At 40.4% G+C, this 16,490-nt stretch overlaps 1 protein-coding gene across 1 annotated transcript in view; it reads right to left on the bottom strand.

The window, feature by feature from the left end:
• The window catches only part of kcnq5a (potassium voltage-gated channel, KQT-like subfamily, member 5a), a gene marked incomplete at its 3' end in the record, with an annotated part of 110,871 nt that overhangs the window by 17,534 nt on the left and 76,847 nt on the right, over nt 1–16,490 (bottom strand). The window contains exons 2-9 of the mRNA XM_080482066.1: nt 14,132–14,222; nt 11,584–11,710; nt 10,093–10,268; nt 9,347–9,472; nt 8,345–8,455; nt 8,109–8,204; nt 4,024–4,121; nt 1,827–1,853 (exon numbers count right to left, since the gene is read on the bottom strand). Of these exons, the coding sequence (XP_080338192.1) occupies nt 1,827–1,853; nt 4,024–4,121; nt 8,109–8,204; nt 8,345–8,455; nt 9,347–9,472; nt 10,093–10,268; nt 11,584–11,710; nt 14,132–14,222 (852 nt within the window). The remainder of the gene's footprint in view (nt 1–1,826; nt 1,854–4,023; nt 4,122–8,108; nt 8,205–8,344; nt 8,456–9,346; nt 9,473–10,092; nt 10,269–11,583; nt 11,711–14,131; nt 14,223–16,490) is intronic.

Below are 16,490 nucleotides of genomic sequence, written 5' to 3'. Positions count from 1 at the left end.
TGATTTAACGAGTATAAATTGGACTTGGCTGCTACAAAAGTTTCTAAGAAAGGAAAACACAATTAAACGCCGCCTGTAATTACACAGAGGGATTTCAGTGGGATGAATGTTGTTGTGTAAGCAACAAAGACTAATTAAAGGCTATTTCGTTAAAGGATGACAGACATTTGTTTGTGTTTGTTGTCAACGTGGCTTTTATATATATATATATATATATATATATATATATATATATATATATATATGTGTGTGTGTGTATGTATGTGTGTGGCGGGTTTAACTTTAAATGACTATGAAGCCTCTGGCTCAACATGAGGGCCCCAAATGTTACCAAAGAACTGCAGCACTGTAAAAACTATACTAGCATAATTAAACTCACAAATCTCTCTCTGTCTTTTTCTCCTTTCTGAAATCCCCTATCTGCCCCCCCCCCCCCCCCCCCCCCCCCCCGGGTTTCAACTTGGGTCTGTCTCTCCTAGTCTTGTGTTTGATGAGTTATATAAATACCATCCCAATGGAAAATGTGCGTCATGGTACAGACATGGTACAGACTCCCGTCTTAAAGGGCCTGTGTGCATGCATAAGTACGCACACTCACGCACACACGCACGCACGCACGCACGGACACACACACACACACACACACACACACACACACACACACACACACACACACACACACACAGAAAAGAAAATAAGAAGAAAATGAAAAAAAATTGAATAAACGCCCATCACCCTTTCCTTGTGTAAGAGTCAAGTGCAGTGAGAAAACAAGAAGTACAAAGAAAGAGAGAAAATTCAGGGAACTGAAGCAGGAACATGAAATAAATACATGAGAAGAGCGCAGTGAGAGGCAGCCCCGTGTACCTTTGTAAGAAGGTCATTTGAAAGTAGCTCTTGTGGGACTATATTTCCTGTATGTCCCACAGAATTCAAATCAATGAGCCGCAGCACAGCACTGGAGAGAATGTATTAGCAGCTGTATTTCCGGTGTCACACAAGTGAAAAATGTACCTTGTTATTGCTCACCTGTCCACTGTATTAGTAATGCACAGGAATTTAGATTTATGGGTGCACGCTCGTCCTGCAGCTTCTAAAGTTTTTTACTTTAGTCTTTTCTAATGCAGCTTCGAGTGACAGCACAATTTACCAATAATAAGAAGTGTGTCAAAACAACACCAAATGTGTGTGTATTTCAATCAGTATTGTCAATCTAAAGAGAAGAAGCAAAAGGGGCATTCATGCAGTAAAAAAAAAAAAAACTTTTCCCAGTCACTCCCCATTAAACATCAGTAAACACATTAAAAAGCCTCAAAATCCTCACCCGTAACTTTGTCTTACACTAAGTGCTATTTTTATTTATTGCACCCTGGATTTCCTGATGTTTTTTTCACATCATAACTTGTTATTATTTACAGCAGTCGGGAACCATAGGGAATAAAAACAATAACTCTTCTTATGCTAGTCAGATGCTTTTAAGTTGTCCCCATTATACCCTCAATAAACCCTTCAATGAAAAAAACATGTGATTCAATGGAATTATGAGTATTTTTAAGATCCACTCATTGCTTTAGTCATGTTTTTTTTTCCCTCAAAAATCAAAAGGGGGAAAAAAAAATATCATGCATCCTCTGACCCCCAAATCCTTCTTGAATCTCTGTGGTTCCCCAACGAAAACTACTGATCCAAAAGACGGACAACACAAACCCTCCAAACCTAAAACAACAAAATTAGATGAACAAAAGAAATAATCCATTCAATGTGTCACATACAGTGTGAGTGTGTGTTTGCGTCTTGAAGGGTTTGGAGCTGTGAGTTGTACAAACCTGTATGAGGTCTCGCCCTGCTCTTTCCTTTATGGGTTAGTGGAACAGAGAGGAAGAGACAAAGGAAGAGAAGTCAGTATCCCAGCAGATTAAAATAGCCTTATACAGACGTTTCCACTAATGGATATGGGAAGGCATCGAGCCAGAAAGGAAGCGCGAGGAAAGGAATCTTAATTCAACGGGGCCAATTACTCCCAAGCACATGCAAGCTACGGCCATGCACAGCGAGGCAGGAGTCAGCCGAGACAGACGTGCAAAACAGAACCTTAAGGATCTAAATCTGGTATGTGTGTATGTGTAACATTCGCCGTCCAAAAACGTGGGACGAAACAAATGTCAGTGGACCAGTCGACCCGCGCTCGAGCCAAAACTGAATTCTCTCCGATACAGTCTAGTAATTGTATCTGACACCGCCTGAAAGCCATGTGGAGTTTGTTTTCATTTCATCCGAGCTGAGTTTCAGTGAGCTTGAGGTCACTTAAGACTCGAACTAATGGCATACCACACCAGTGTCAAATACCGGAGAAGAGTCAGAACGGGTTTATTATTGTTCAATTATTGCTACGGATTGAAGAAAAAAATTCAAACAGTCTACTTATTGTTTGGTTATTGCAGGCATCTGACTGCATTTTCTGCTTGTAAAAAAACCAAATATGATTTGGTGAGATACAGTCATACCAATTTTGCTTCAAAGCGTGAAGCCTCTGTGTTTTCATGTGAGTTTTATGTAAGTTACAATGACTGGGTTTAGTGTTCAAGCTGTTTATGGATGTACGGTGAACAAGGAGGCTACACATATCAGCACGTATATATCAATTGTGAAGCTGCTGCACAATTAGAGACGCTGAGATTATGACAAAACCACTTTAAAGACTTGGGTCATATATAAAATATGATATGACTGTTAAGACTGAAGTCACTCTGATAAACATCAACAATGGAGGAGAGTGATCGGTATGTGATCTTTATCACATCTGTGCTCTTCAGACTGTAATACAAATTAAGGGTTCTCAGATGAGGACAAAACACTTTTATGTGCTGTAGCCCAAGTGGCCAGTGTCAATCTTGAAGCAATAATCATTTGGAATTATTACAACACTTACAAATGTGAAAAATGAAATCCATTCTTTGGTGTGAAATACACTAGCAAGTATAGCTTAAGGAATTACTACGAGCTGAGAGTCAAAGTTTGTGTGGTATTAGATGAACTTTATTGTTGAAGCTTTTCTCTCAATATGTGACAATTGGTAGATATGCTTCTTAAAATACACTTAACATGTTTTTTATCATGTCATGCTCATTATCAGATCTCTGGATTATTAGATTATTCTGCTTCCTAACTGGACAAATGAGAGTATGCATATGGCAGATTATTCTGGCGATCAGATTAACAGCGTAATACAATGTGTTTTATCAAAAAAGTACTTTTCTAATTATGAAAAATCAGATCAACAAAGAGAGATTTCTCTCCGATACTTTGATTTCTCTGTGCATGTTGATTTGACTAATTTCTTCTTTTTTTTTTTTTATATTTTGACATTTAGGTGACATGGTCACAATGTTAATTCATCAACGAAAGACTACAGAGAGCCACTTCTGGAATGAAATGTAAGACTTCAGTGCTGAACAAGACAAGGCCAGATGTTTTAAAAATAATGATGAATCTGAGTTACTGCGTATACCTAGATGTACTAAATCTGATTCATCATTATCAGGTCTTTATATAAAAAGGCTCACTGATAAGGATCATAAATGATTATTCCTAAAAAAGGATTTGAGAAGAGATTTGTAAATCGGAGGAATGTAAACCTCCAAGTTGCAGCCTGTACATATATAATACCGTAGATTTTCATGAGCTCCCACGCTTTTCAATCACAATTTGATCAAAATGATTAAATTGCCCATTTTGCCAAACCATATCGAACCGTAAATCTCCACTGAGGAAACCCTGTGTGCAAAACTGAGAGTGAAATGGATGTTAACGGTCAAGCATGCGAAGCGAAACATCTCTGAGTCGGGAAGAATGTTAATACATGTATGTTTACGGAAGAATGGCTACAACCGCTTCAGAGAGTCATCAGCTGGTGGAGCGAGACCAATGGAGACAGACAGACACCGGTTGAAGAGGAGGAGATGAGAAGATGAGGAGAAGGTGCTGAGCAGCAGCGGCCATTGTTGTAAGTCTGTAAGTTGTTACCTACTTGGCGGGCTGCAGGTATGCAACGCCTTCAAATGAGGCTTCCAGGTAGCAATGGAAACCGAGTTCTCATCAGCAGCATAACTACGCCAGACACACTACGTGCAGAGTCGACAGGATAAATAAAGGAATGATAATTTGAACAATGATCGCAGTGACAGACAGAAAGAAAGAGGTGAGGAATTATCATAAACGTAGTTCGAGAAGGGGATAAAAAGAAATTCTTGATTAGTACTTTGGGTAGTGTAGATGCACAGCGGTTTGGGGCGGGGGCGGGGGCGCGTTCGTTGGACGGGCGGGTGGGGGTGGTTGGGAGCGGGGTGGTGATGGTGGTGGAGCTGGTGGTGGAGGGGATACATGCCTGAGTGGGGGGGAGGGCGCTTTGGTAGTGGTGCCAGGTGGCTCTGAGGTAGGTACGAGCGCCGTCGGTGGAGTACAGACGCCAAGCCGCCTGGGTCGGGGAGGGAGCAGAGATGGACAAGACACACCACACACGAACACAAACCACACGTGCACAACACAGACGAGCGATGGTGAGGAGAAAGGGACTGACATTTTAAATTTTTTTTGGGGGTGAACATATAACATAAGCAAGCGTGTTTCATTGGACTGTCATAAGCTGGCATCACATCTGGAGAATGGGGCTTCCAGGTCCCCGGTTCACGTCTGGGTTGGGATCAGTTTTCATGTTCTGCCTTGGCCTACGTGTTTCCTTCAGAGGTTTCAGGGCACCTGGAGACAGACAGAGTGCCTGACAGACGGTGCGCCCTGCTTTCCTGTTTAGTCAGCAGTTATCAACTCAGTGGTCGAGAACAAACTCTACTTATTTTCGGGGCCGCACACTGACCATCTTGATCTCAGTCGGCTCAGACACCAACATCTCCACAGATCTATTGACCTTTTACAAAATCTACTTAGAAATTATCTTGATAAGGTGGACAGATAAGATACAGCTGTTACCTTAACTGAAAGTAAAGCTTTTAAATTGTCTGCTATGAAATATAGAAATGCTAGATTTATGCAAAAAAATGTGTCTTTATAAGAAAGTAAGTAAATAAGTATATAAGCAGTGGAAAGCTCAATTTTTGCCGTCACATAAACTGTATAAACCTTTCTTTTTTAATAGAAGTACTTTATTGCTTCACTCATTTTGTTGGTATACTTTTTTCTCTTCAGTAAGAGTATCGCACCTTGACAAAGCGAAGTGAACCCGACGCTTTTAGCTTTAACTTTCCTGAATCAGAAGCTGCCGGTTGGTGACAAACGACAGCATGAGTGACGGGATCAAGATGGGATCCTGCAGAATTTGGCATCAAATCAAGAAATTATCAAGGAGGTCAATTTTGATGACAGCAAACATCCCATTGTGAATTTCGCCTTGCAGTTCCTGTTGTTATTATTAAGGCCGATTGATGAATTAGATGTATCAAACAGTGCATTAATAGACATTTGGCTCTCGCTGATTGCTGCGGTTATCCAGCAAACAATACAGCATCTTTAGTTAATCGAAGGGTACAATGAAATTGCTGTGCTGTATAGCTTTAAAATCAACTGAAGACTAATTAAAATGAGCAATAAGAAGACGATGAATAGATGAACTGGTTGGCTGTAGAGAGCAGTTCGTCTTTCTAAGAGAATCTTTGTTACGGGGTGCATGGTTGAAAAGGCAAGAGAGACAGTTTTGGTTTAGGCTGTTTTTCTATTTGAATTAAATCATTCTGCAGGGACGCTGAGCATTCATCACTGAGTCTTTTTTTTCTCCCAGGTTGTTTTCTGGACGTCTTTCACAGTGATTTACTGGAGCTGACTGAACCTCCTCTGTGGTGCCAGGTGTGGTTGAGGAGATTTGTGAAACGACTGGAAGACTCAAAACATAAACACTTTACTGGGACAGGTTGGAAAATTAACACCGGCCGTCTGCCAAGCGCTGGTCAATTTTAGCCCGCCGGTTGTTCTGCTACTCTGGAGACCACTTCACAGTCATTTGGAGAAGCAATCTTACTCCTAAAGTACCTTTAGAAGGAATAATAGTTACTGCAGCAGGTGAAACTGAGCAAACGACCAGCTGCTGGGACGTGAGCGCGGTGGTAATATTCGGACCTGCGTGCCGACAGAGACGCGACGAAACAAACAAGTGATTTAAAGCCGGGGAGCTGTGTGAGATGAGGTGGGGGTGGATGGGGGGGGGGGGGGGGGGGGGGGGGGGGGGGGGGGGGGGTGAGGCGAACAGAGCCGTGATGTTTTCCACATATTTAACACATCGCAGCAGCTTCCAAGTTTCCCTCATACCTGTTGAGGAAAATGTTATGAGCTTGGCAGATAAGTGAAAGTGAACAAGTACTTGACACGAAGCCATTAAAACAGAAATAAGATCAACACACACAAGATTAATTGCCTACTTGGTGGGCTTTTCAAGCACCAGAGATACTCCTACTGGTCTTTGTCAGGCCCAATATGAAGGGCTTGATAAAAAAAAAAAAAAAAAAAAGGTAGACATGCAGAGAATCCTAACATTTCATTATTTACATAAACGAAATGAAACAAACCGTTCATAAACCACTATTATATATTATTAGACTAAATATCACATTCTCCACAAATTCATTGGGCAATAAAAACATTCTATTTAACCATACTGACAGACATACAAACCGTGCACTACTTTTTTTTTTGTAGCTTTTTTTTACGCAAGTGTGAGACTATTAGATGTACTGTATGTAGCCTTTATCTTATTCATGTTATTTAAGGCTTCTTTATGTCCAAAATCATCCTTTATTATCTATTTATTTTACATTCAAATATTTCAATTCAATCAAATCCAAACATGGCTGTAATTCTAACTCACTAATTGTAATCCTGATTTCACACATCTTATTGTAATTGCTGGTTTGGTTCAAAATATAAATCCAGATTTAACTACGACTCATCTAATTTAAGCTTTGAGTCAAATTTCAAAGAACAGGATCAGATTCATTGTTTTTATTGAATGACATACATCTAAGGTAAGAACTGCAGTTTTTATTCTTTTTTTCAAGGAGCAAGTAATCCTTGTATATAACTGCAGAGTTAAAACTCTATAAACATGTTGATTACTAAGAAAACAATATCTATATCAAATAATGAACTTATGTAGTTATAAATTGCTTTGTATTTTAATTAACCTTAAGTGACTTTCACACTATTGAACTGATTATAGAGTGGTTCTGTAAGAACACGGGATTATTTCTGGACAAACTGTGTATTATGTTCCTTCATTAATATCCTACTCGAGATATGCATTGTTTTGTTGAGTCATATATGTGCACTATTTGTGTCATTCTAGTTTTTTGTTTTTGTTTTTCAAGCGCACACACCAGATTATTGTTGCTCCAGCCAGATTTCGCTGCCTTTCTTTGTTCTGAAAGTCCCTCTAAATTTAGATTAGTGGAGCCATTTCCAATTCTAAACATGTCATTGAAAAAGAATCAGGTGAGTTGCAGAGTTTTGTTCTTTAATTCTGACCCTTTCAGTCGTCTGTCGTATGATGCACCAATAGTCAGGATCATATTAAAATGACAGACTGAGACGATGACATTTTGAAACAACACAGCTGTTAAAAGTAGGCCAAAGTAATAATCCAGAGGAAAGGAGAGAGGAACAATGACAATGTCAGAGACATGCAAACAAAGACACAGCTGCATACCTCTGGATACACACTCACGCTCCACAGTAGACATTCATTGTTCATTAGACAGCGATGCAGCTGGTCTCATCCGTTAAAATGAGACCCAGTGTGCAGCGTCTGCCATGGGAATGGTCGCCATGGCAAACTGTGTGTGCGTGCTGGTGTCGGACCTGGGAGACGACAGCGTGCCTCGCACACCGTTCGTCATCATGTACTAAAAAAAAACAGTCTAACACACACATCTACCGGATACACGCTTACTCTAATAAGCTTTACCATCTGAAGGTCAACAAAAGACTTAACATAAACAAACCACAAATACATGAGAAGTGTGTGCACACATTTGTGTTTATCCTGGTGCTCAGCTGCTGCGGCAAAAACCGGCCGAGGTGAGGAGTGTTTGTTTGGCGGTGGTGTTTACCTGGATGAGGCTGGCAGCTGGGTTCCTTCTTTTTTCAAAATGCTTCTGTCGATGCTGCTCCTGCACCTTGAGGGCAAAGCCTGACCCCAGGATGCCCTGTGAGCATGAAACACACACAGCCACTCACCAAAGACATTTCATTGCTCCATCTTGATTAAGTTTCATGGCCGAACTAGTAGGAGGTGAGCACCATCAGTCCTCGTGCCACGGTGCAGGCAACCGTGTGCTTTACTTACGGCTGGCAGGGCGAAGAAGGAGATGCCCAGCAAAGCAAAACCAGCCGATAACAATCGTCCAGTCCACGTCTGTGGGGTCTTGTCACCGTAGCCAATGGTTGTAAGGGTGATCTGAAAAGTCAGTCCCATGTGACTTTCTGAATTCCACAATTCTAGCGAATCGGTCCAACGTTTGACTGCTTTTGAGTTAACGACCTTACAAACATATTTCTTGAAAGAATTTAGAGTATTTGGGTAATAATAGGTTGAATAGTCGCAGTGTAACTTTTGCACAGCCTCCCACTTCAGGAAAGTTACATTTTAAGCCAAACCATCAACCACATGTCTTTGTGGCTCTTAGACTGATATTTCTCTATGTAACCAGCTTTGATGACTCTGATGCTTTCATGTTGACTCATACATCTAAAAAGTTTATGAGGTGAAACTTCAGCTTTTCTCCAACCCCCCCCCCCCCCCCCCCCCCCCAAAAAAAAAAAGAATTGATGGCTTTTCGTGTTGACTGCCGAGAAAGATGCTCCAAGGCCACAGGACGGAGGAACACGGTGTGTCCGAGTGTCATTCCCACAAGCCAAACAGGCCAGGTCTCACCTGGCAGCAGGGGAAGATTGAATTTATTGATTTGTCCATTTCGTGTGTGTGTCTTGTCCGTTTCCACCATTTCAAGGGAGGATGTAGGGGGAAACAGTGCAGTGCAGCCACCCAGGTGTGACTCCAAAGACCATTCCTGCTGGTTCCTGTATTGCAGGTGTCATTAGAGTTACACTTAAACTGTTAATGGAAATAGATCACTGCTGTCAGGTAGAAGCAGCCCACCTCTCTTTGATTATTCTGGGCAATTTGAAGGTCAATAATAAGTTTGTGGTTATAGAATCCAAATAGAATTTTAACTTTATACTTTTTTGTTTCTTTAAATCTTTAAATCAGGAAAATGTATTTTACCATAAAAAATGTAAATACAATTTTTGGGATATTTTTCACCTGTTGTAATATAATTCTACTCACCGTGCCCCACCATAGAGCATCGGCATACGTGGCGAACTCCTTATTGAATTCTTTCTCCACCAGATAGACCAAGAAGGAGGAGAAGATCAGGACCAGAAACCCGATATACCAGGCAGTTACCAACTCCTGGAGGACAAACAAATGAAAAATCATTACATATAAAGCGTAAAACGTTTTGCTGTTTATTCAAGAACATAATCCCTGATTGTCTTTTAACTAGCATTTGTTATTCAACACCACAGATGATTTTTTTATTGATTGATTTATTTTTTACTTTTTATGCTATTATGACTATTTAATAGCTCAAGTAAGGCTTCTTAAATTTTCAGTTTTCACTACACTATGTGTAGATTTGTGTACTTTTGGCCTAAATCACATTATTAATGCATGAACACCTATTTCGTTATCAGGCATCGGACAAGATATCAAATGTACTTGGGGGAAGGTCCTGTAAATATACCTCTGCATTGTTCACAGACACATTGTTAGGTATCACAACTGTATACACAAAAGAAAATCGATAATGTTAGGAAATATTTATGCAAGTTTGGAACATCATAATAAAACTATAATTTAAAATAAAAGCGAAGTCCAGTAATTTCTGCTCAGTATATACACGTTTTTTTTACAGTTGTATTTGAGAATGAATGGCTTTGAAAGACACTGCTTGAGTGGCTATGTCCAACTTTTGTCAACAAACTATCGCTTGCGTATTTCTCCTTAGAATCAAACAAGAGTTTGTTTACCTTACTGTGTGCATAAACTACAGACCCCAGCAGTTTCCAGGTGCCCCCCCTGCGGTCCATGCGCACCATGCGCAGGATCTGAAGGAAGCGAAGGCTACGCAGCGCAGAGGTGGCGAAGATGTTACCCTGGCTACCGGCTGAAACCACGGCAACCGAGGCGATAAGTACGATGATGTCTGGGGAGAAAAAGAGTGAAAATTAAAGGTCACAGCTTCCACAATATTAGCAACAGGAAGTGTGGTTGACTCAATTCTAAATCCATCCACCCGCCTCCCCAGCCATCACTTTTTAAACAGGTATCGATTCACTACAAACTGTTTGTTTACGTTTCTGTCTCTATTAGTCTCCTCCTGTCATTTTGTCAACAGCCCTAAAATAAAACACTCATTTTCCCAGCAGACTGTAGTCTGTGCTGCCCCTGCGATAAAGAAACTCTCCAGAGCAGGATTCGCCTAAAACGTATGTTTATTTAAGCTCTTTTGGGAGCAGTGACACTGAATGGACAATGGATGTAAATAAAACATGTTCAGACAAACTATATTGTTAAATTTCTCAATCAATTGTCAATTTACAACGCAGTATTTGTTGTTATGGGTGTACCTGGGAAATATTAAACACTAATTAAAAAAGGGGAAAGTTTGGAGTTTTACTGATAAACTGTGAAGTTTTAAACACTCAAAACACAATAAGATGAGCAACAGTTTGACAGTTTAATTGCATTTTGCAGAGCCTGCTCGAAAACGTCACGCAATATTAAAAGGCGGACATCAATAGCTCCATATTTGTATGCAGGGTGTGATTTTTATTTTCTTTTTTTAATAAGAAAAACTAATAAACATGTATTAGTAAGCAGGAAATAAAAATAAATATTAATATTTAGTCTCAATAAAGGAGTATGTTAGGGCTGAATGTTTTAGGTAAAAGTATTAATAAAATCCCAGCAGATGCTTTAAAAGAGTTTTTATTTTACAGTAAAGTCTCCAATAAACAAACAGCAGCTTTTAACTCTTGATTGCTATTTCAGCTTTTCCTTGTGAGATTCACAAGAAGGTTTAACCATGAATAAAAAATAGACACTTTCAAACACTCTATTTTGTGGATCTGAATATTTCCTCATATAGGAAAAACAATGAATACAAATTTAAAGTTACAAAATAGGGTATAATCCTTAATCCTAAAGCCGGGATGGTTGCAGACTATAAATACACAACAGGCCCAGAGGTCAGAAATAGAATACAATAGAATAGAAATATGGAAAATTTATCAGTACTTTTACAAAATGCTTTTGTGTCATGAGCAAATGCGATTTGAGCCACATTATAAATTCTATTTGTTCATTGTTCACTGTGAGGGCCGATACATAACTCATTCAGCATAGAGGAGAGGATACATAGACCAGAGAGGGAAAATACCACATCACACTGTTTACTGTTTGTACATGACATATTTTATGTATTGTTCATTTTATTGTTGTGTTGTTTTATAACCTACCAATGACACAGAAGGGTTTCCGGGCAAAGCGGAGGCGACCCTGCCAACCTCGGTAGCGGCAGCAACAGCCTGCACTCCATATCCTGATGATGTACTCCAGGCCGAAGACGACAATCATCACAAACTCCTGCAAAAGACACACACACACGCAGACACACACAGTGTAGTACGTGCAAAGCGAAATACAAAAGCAGTGGAATCATAAAAAAACCCAAAAAGACTGTTAAACGGTTGAATGGATTAGCGTTTGAGTTGTGTCTCTCACATTAAACCGGCTGTGATACAACAACCACACTCACAAGCACGCCGGGATACACTCACAGAAACACACACAAAGCAGATCCGTTGCACTTCCAACATCCAGCGAGTGTTTCAAAGGTCACGGAGAGGTGAACGCGAAAGAAAAATCATTACGTGTGCAATCATTACCGTGGACTTTTGTGAGTCCGCTTTAAAGACACTAAACTAAACATTTTGACTTCTCCTGGCAAGAAAAGCCCGGGTGCAATTAATAGCATAGTTACTATAATGGCTGTATTCCATTTCGCTGTTCCAGCTCCAGGGCTGATTCAACGGAGCCTCCGATGCTGCTCCGCGTTACACGTGTGCTTTGTCATAGTAGACATCTTGACTTGTTATGGCAGGGAAAAGCACAGGGGAAACTAATTCTGTTCAAAATAAACCAGTCGCCAACGAGAAATGCTTTGAGTCAGTATTTTTATGTCATAAACAGCTCAATAAATGTTTAGGAAATGGGATTTTAGTTTAGCATTTGTTACTTGAAGAATTGGTCACAACTTATGGCAATAAAAAACATCATTTTTAAGTCTTTCAAGTCTTTTCTCCCGAGAGTTGCAAGAAAAGATCAGTATACACAAATATGTAACAAAGATAAAGCCAATATTTCTAAACTTAAAACTAAAGCATGTGCATGCTGCCATTAAGGTGTTGTGACAGTTGTTAAAAATTGTTAACATGTAAAAGACAAACACATAAACTGGCCAGCTTTGAACTGACAAGGGGTGTTTTCTATCTTTCATCCAGGACTCTCTATCTAATGGTTCCCACTGAGATGTGTGGATCATCATCACTATCTTCAACACTGTATTGAATAACAAAAAAAAGGTTTTAAACTTTGAGAACCTTACATATTACATATCAGTGCCTCATATATCAAAGAATTGGCGCAATCGGTCTGCACAGAAGAGGATGAGTGATTCTAATTAAGATTTTTTAAGGAAAATGTACTTTTACTTGAGCGTTGTTCCTTTATAATTGCAGCGAGTTTTGCAGCTCCTGTGTTGTACGTGTTTGTGGGCGCAAGAGTAGGAATTAAGCTTTTCTAGACATATGAAGAGGAGAAAAGGCTGCGTTAGAAGATGTAGTCGGCTCACTTTACAACTATTTTGCACTCGTTTTATATAAAGGAGGTCCCTGGTTCAAGTATAATTGGGCTTTCTGTGCAGTTTGCTTGTTCTGCCGGTGCATAGGAGGGTTTCCAGCTTGGTTGCATGTCAATGGGAGTGCCTGCTTCTCTGTGTTGGCCTTGAGATGTCCTGGCAACATTTCCACATCTACTCAACTGGAATCCACTCCTGCTCCTTGTGACTCCACATTGGAAGAAGGTTTATAGAAGCAGGATAGTAAAATTCATATAGAAACAACAATCAATCCCTAATTTCCCTCTTGGTCAGACTGATGAATTTGTCACACATCACGTGAGAGGGAACACACTGAACGTAAATTGAATTGAAACACTTCAATGTAGATGTTGAGCAGCTGGGGACCAATGATCACACTTCATTATTGCTCTGGTAATGCACAATCAGCACTTCTAATACAAACACAAGCATCAATCAACCGCCTACAAACACACCCATCAACACATCAACACATTAACACATTACACAATTGCACTTCGGTCTTTCCTCCCTGACATTACTCCTGGGTTCCTCACTAAATGCCCGATCTACTTCCTAACATGATTGTCCACCATGAACATGTCCCTTTGATGGTCGGTCTAAACACTTTCTGGTTACTTTTTAATTTTTGGAAAATAAATATCTGGTCTATAAATGGACTGAAGACAAATAGATGTAAACTGGAAGCAACGGACAGTGTCAACAACAGGAATCATGTTTAGCGCTACCAGTATTCTTGCCTTTTCATTCATGGTTGCTCAATAACCTCTGTAACTGCCTCCGAACTGTAAGTATTAGTATGAAATTAGTAACATGAATTTCCAGCTGATTCTTGTTGCAAAGCTGTTTTATTTACTTTCTCTCTTCACTAAGTCAACTGTTCTTATTTAGCATTAGCAGAGGGAGTGGTCTCCGGTGCAGAACAGCTTCTTTACTATTTCGGTAAACTCTTGTTGAAGGGGAAAATCCTCATGAACTTCGATACGTAACATTGGGAGCAAAATACGGACTAAAGATATTGTGGACGAAAGCAATGAGGAGAATTGAGCTAATAAACACACAAGGAGCATTTGACGTGGAATCAATTGTCTGTGCGCATGCATCTTGCGTTTGCGTGCGTCTCCTACCAGAATGAGCAGGCAGTGCGAGGAGAATTCCTGGTGAGCAGGGATGGTGGAAAACACCGAGAGAACCAGACATCCGAACACCAGGATGAACCTGCGGAAACAAAACACACACGGAGAAATGACGCAGAAATTACATAAATGTGCAATAAATGACATGCAATCACCAAATAACTCGTTACCTCAGGTAATGGACGCAACTACAGCAACGCACGCACGCACGCGCACGCACGCGCACGCACGCACGCACACACACAGGGTCTGCCAGTGATTACCTCTCCTCTGCCAGGCTCCATTAGTCAGGATTCAAACTATTACCAGCATTATGAGGACCAGGCCAAGCTCTGTTTAAAGCTTATTTTAATACTGTTTCTCTAGCGATTCAGATGATTCACACACTGAGTGGACGGACGACAGGCGGACAAATCCTTATCACAGTAACAATAACACAAGTGGAACAAGTAGATGACAAAGTGCTGCAGGATCAGGAAGCAGGGTGTGCAAATCCGATGTGGTGCATTATGTCGAGCGCTGGTTATTCACTTACGGGGGGAAATATTGAAATGACTGTCCGCAAGTCCATTTGTCTTCGTGCCAACCAACCATATCTTGACTAGAGCGTCTCCCTCCACGCTCATCAACCACACAAACAATAACACCTGAGCCACAACCACCTGCGTTTCGGTTGGTGACACCTTCAGATGTTCATGCTAACAAGAGAGAACATGTTTCAACACTTTCTTATATGTAATCAGACAGTTTAGACATTATTCATCCAGGATTATGTCTGTTATCAGAATAAATTCAAATACGTTCGACCACAACTGACGAAATGAAACTTTTTATACAGGTTAACTTTCATCGCTCCTCTTTATATTCTTCTTTTGCATCTGACTCATCCGATAGTTAACCACACTTATTAGAAACTGAGGATATGGAGCAGTTGAAAGTGGTGATCAAGCTGCAGACAAGAGGTGGCTTTAACTTTCCAAATCCAAATCTGTCGCTTGTTGAACGTCTAAAAATATGCTATTGGTATTATGTAAAGCAGCATGAGGCGCACAAAATACTGTATACAGCATTTGTCCCCCAATAAATCAGTGTGAAGACAAGACAGCGCTGATATCTGAACCACAACTTGCTGCAGTTACATGAACCAGAGATGATCTGATTAAAAACAAATCCAATTCAAATCACATCATGTTAAAACTTCTTTCTGGGTTCTCGTCTGATATCAGAAGAGGTGATGCAAACCTCAATCAAACTGACTAAAAAGTGACACATCTACTCTTTTATACCTGACAAGGAAGGTGAGAACGACTCTAACATGCATTTAATTGAGTATATTATAAAATTGCAATTCTGTATAGCCTGGAAATTCCATAAAGCTTGTAGAAAGACCGAATTGAACACTTGGAGCTGACGGGAGGCAGCTACACCCAGAATACATTTTCATAAAACAAAACACACAAATTGCATCAGTCCATGATTTGCCAAGCACAAGCAGAGTCATTTTTATTGTCTGCTAGCTGCCTCTGAGGAAACTACTCGCGCCTTTGTACATCATATGGTAACTTGGTTAATAAGCAAATACAAATTAAAATTCATGAGGAAGCTTCCAGGCAACATATGCACTGGCGAGCAGTCTCAGCCTGCTTCCTTCAGAGGGAACTTTTTTTCTTTTTTTTTATGAAGACGCCATCTGTCTGTTTGATATTTCAGAATCTATGTCTGCAGTTCTCCGAGTGTTTGTTTTCTGTGTACAGAATCAGCTTCGGTCTTGTTCCCCACTCATTTCAAATCCCCCCAATCTGTGTTACCGTCCTCTTTAATCTTTTACCTTGTTTATTTGCCCCTTCTGCCTCACTTGCTTCCTCACTTCCATCTTTCATCTTTCTGCCTCTGCCTCGGTTGTCTCTCGTCTCCCCCTGGACTCCCCTAACCATCGCTCTTGTATTTCGCACTCTTCAGGTTCACTCGTGTGATCGATGCCACAGTCATTTTCAACAAGGTTCACAATGAATGTGAAAAGGGGAAGCGATTGTGTGCCGAGTTACGGCAGAAAGGAACTGATGGCCGTCGACATCTGCATCCGATGATTTCTCCTTCTCTAACGACTCTTCACTGTTATTCTGGTAGACAGCATGAGGAGAACAATTACTAACAGCATCCAGCGAGTGAATCTCGGTGTTTGCAGCGTTTTCTCCTTTGGGGTTCACATGGTCAAGTGCGGTACGAATTGAGCTTCAGGTGGGTTGATTTTCTGAGTTAATAATTGATCAGACATTTATTTTTTTTTTTTTGGAAAAGGTAGTTGTGATGTTAATGTTTCTCAAAACGATTTGCAAGATTATTATTATGG

This window comes from Lipophrys pholis (assembly GCF_963383615.2).
Source record: "Lipophrys pholis genome assembly, chromosome: 15".
Lineage (NCBI taxonomy): Eukaryota > Metazoa > Chordata > Actinopteri > Blenniiformes > Blenniidae > Lipophrys > Lipophrys pholis.
This window is presented reverse-complemented; position numbering and strand designations above follow the sequence as displayed.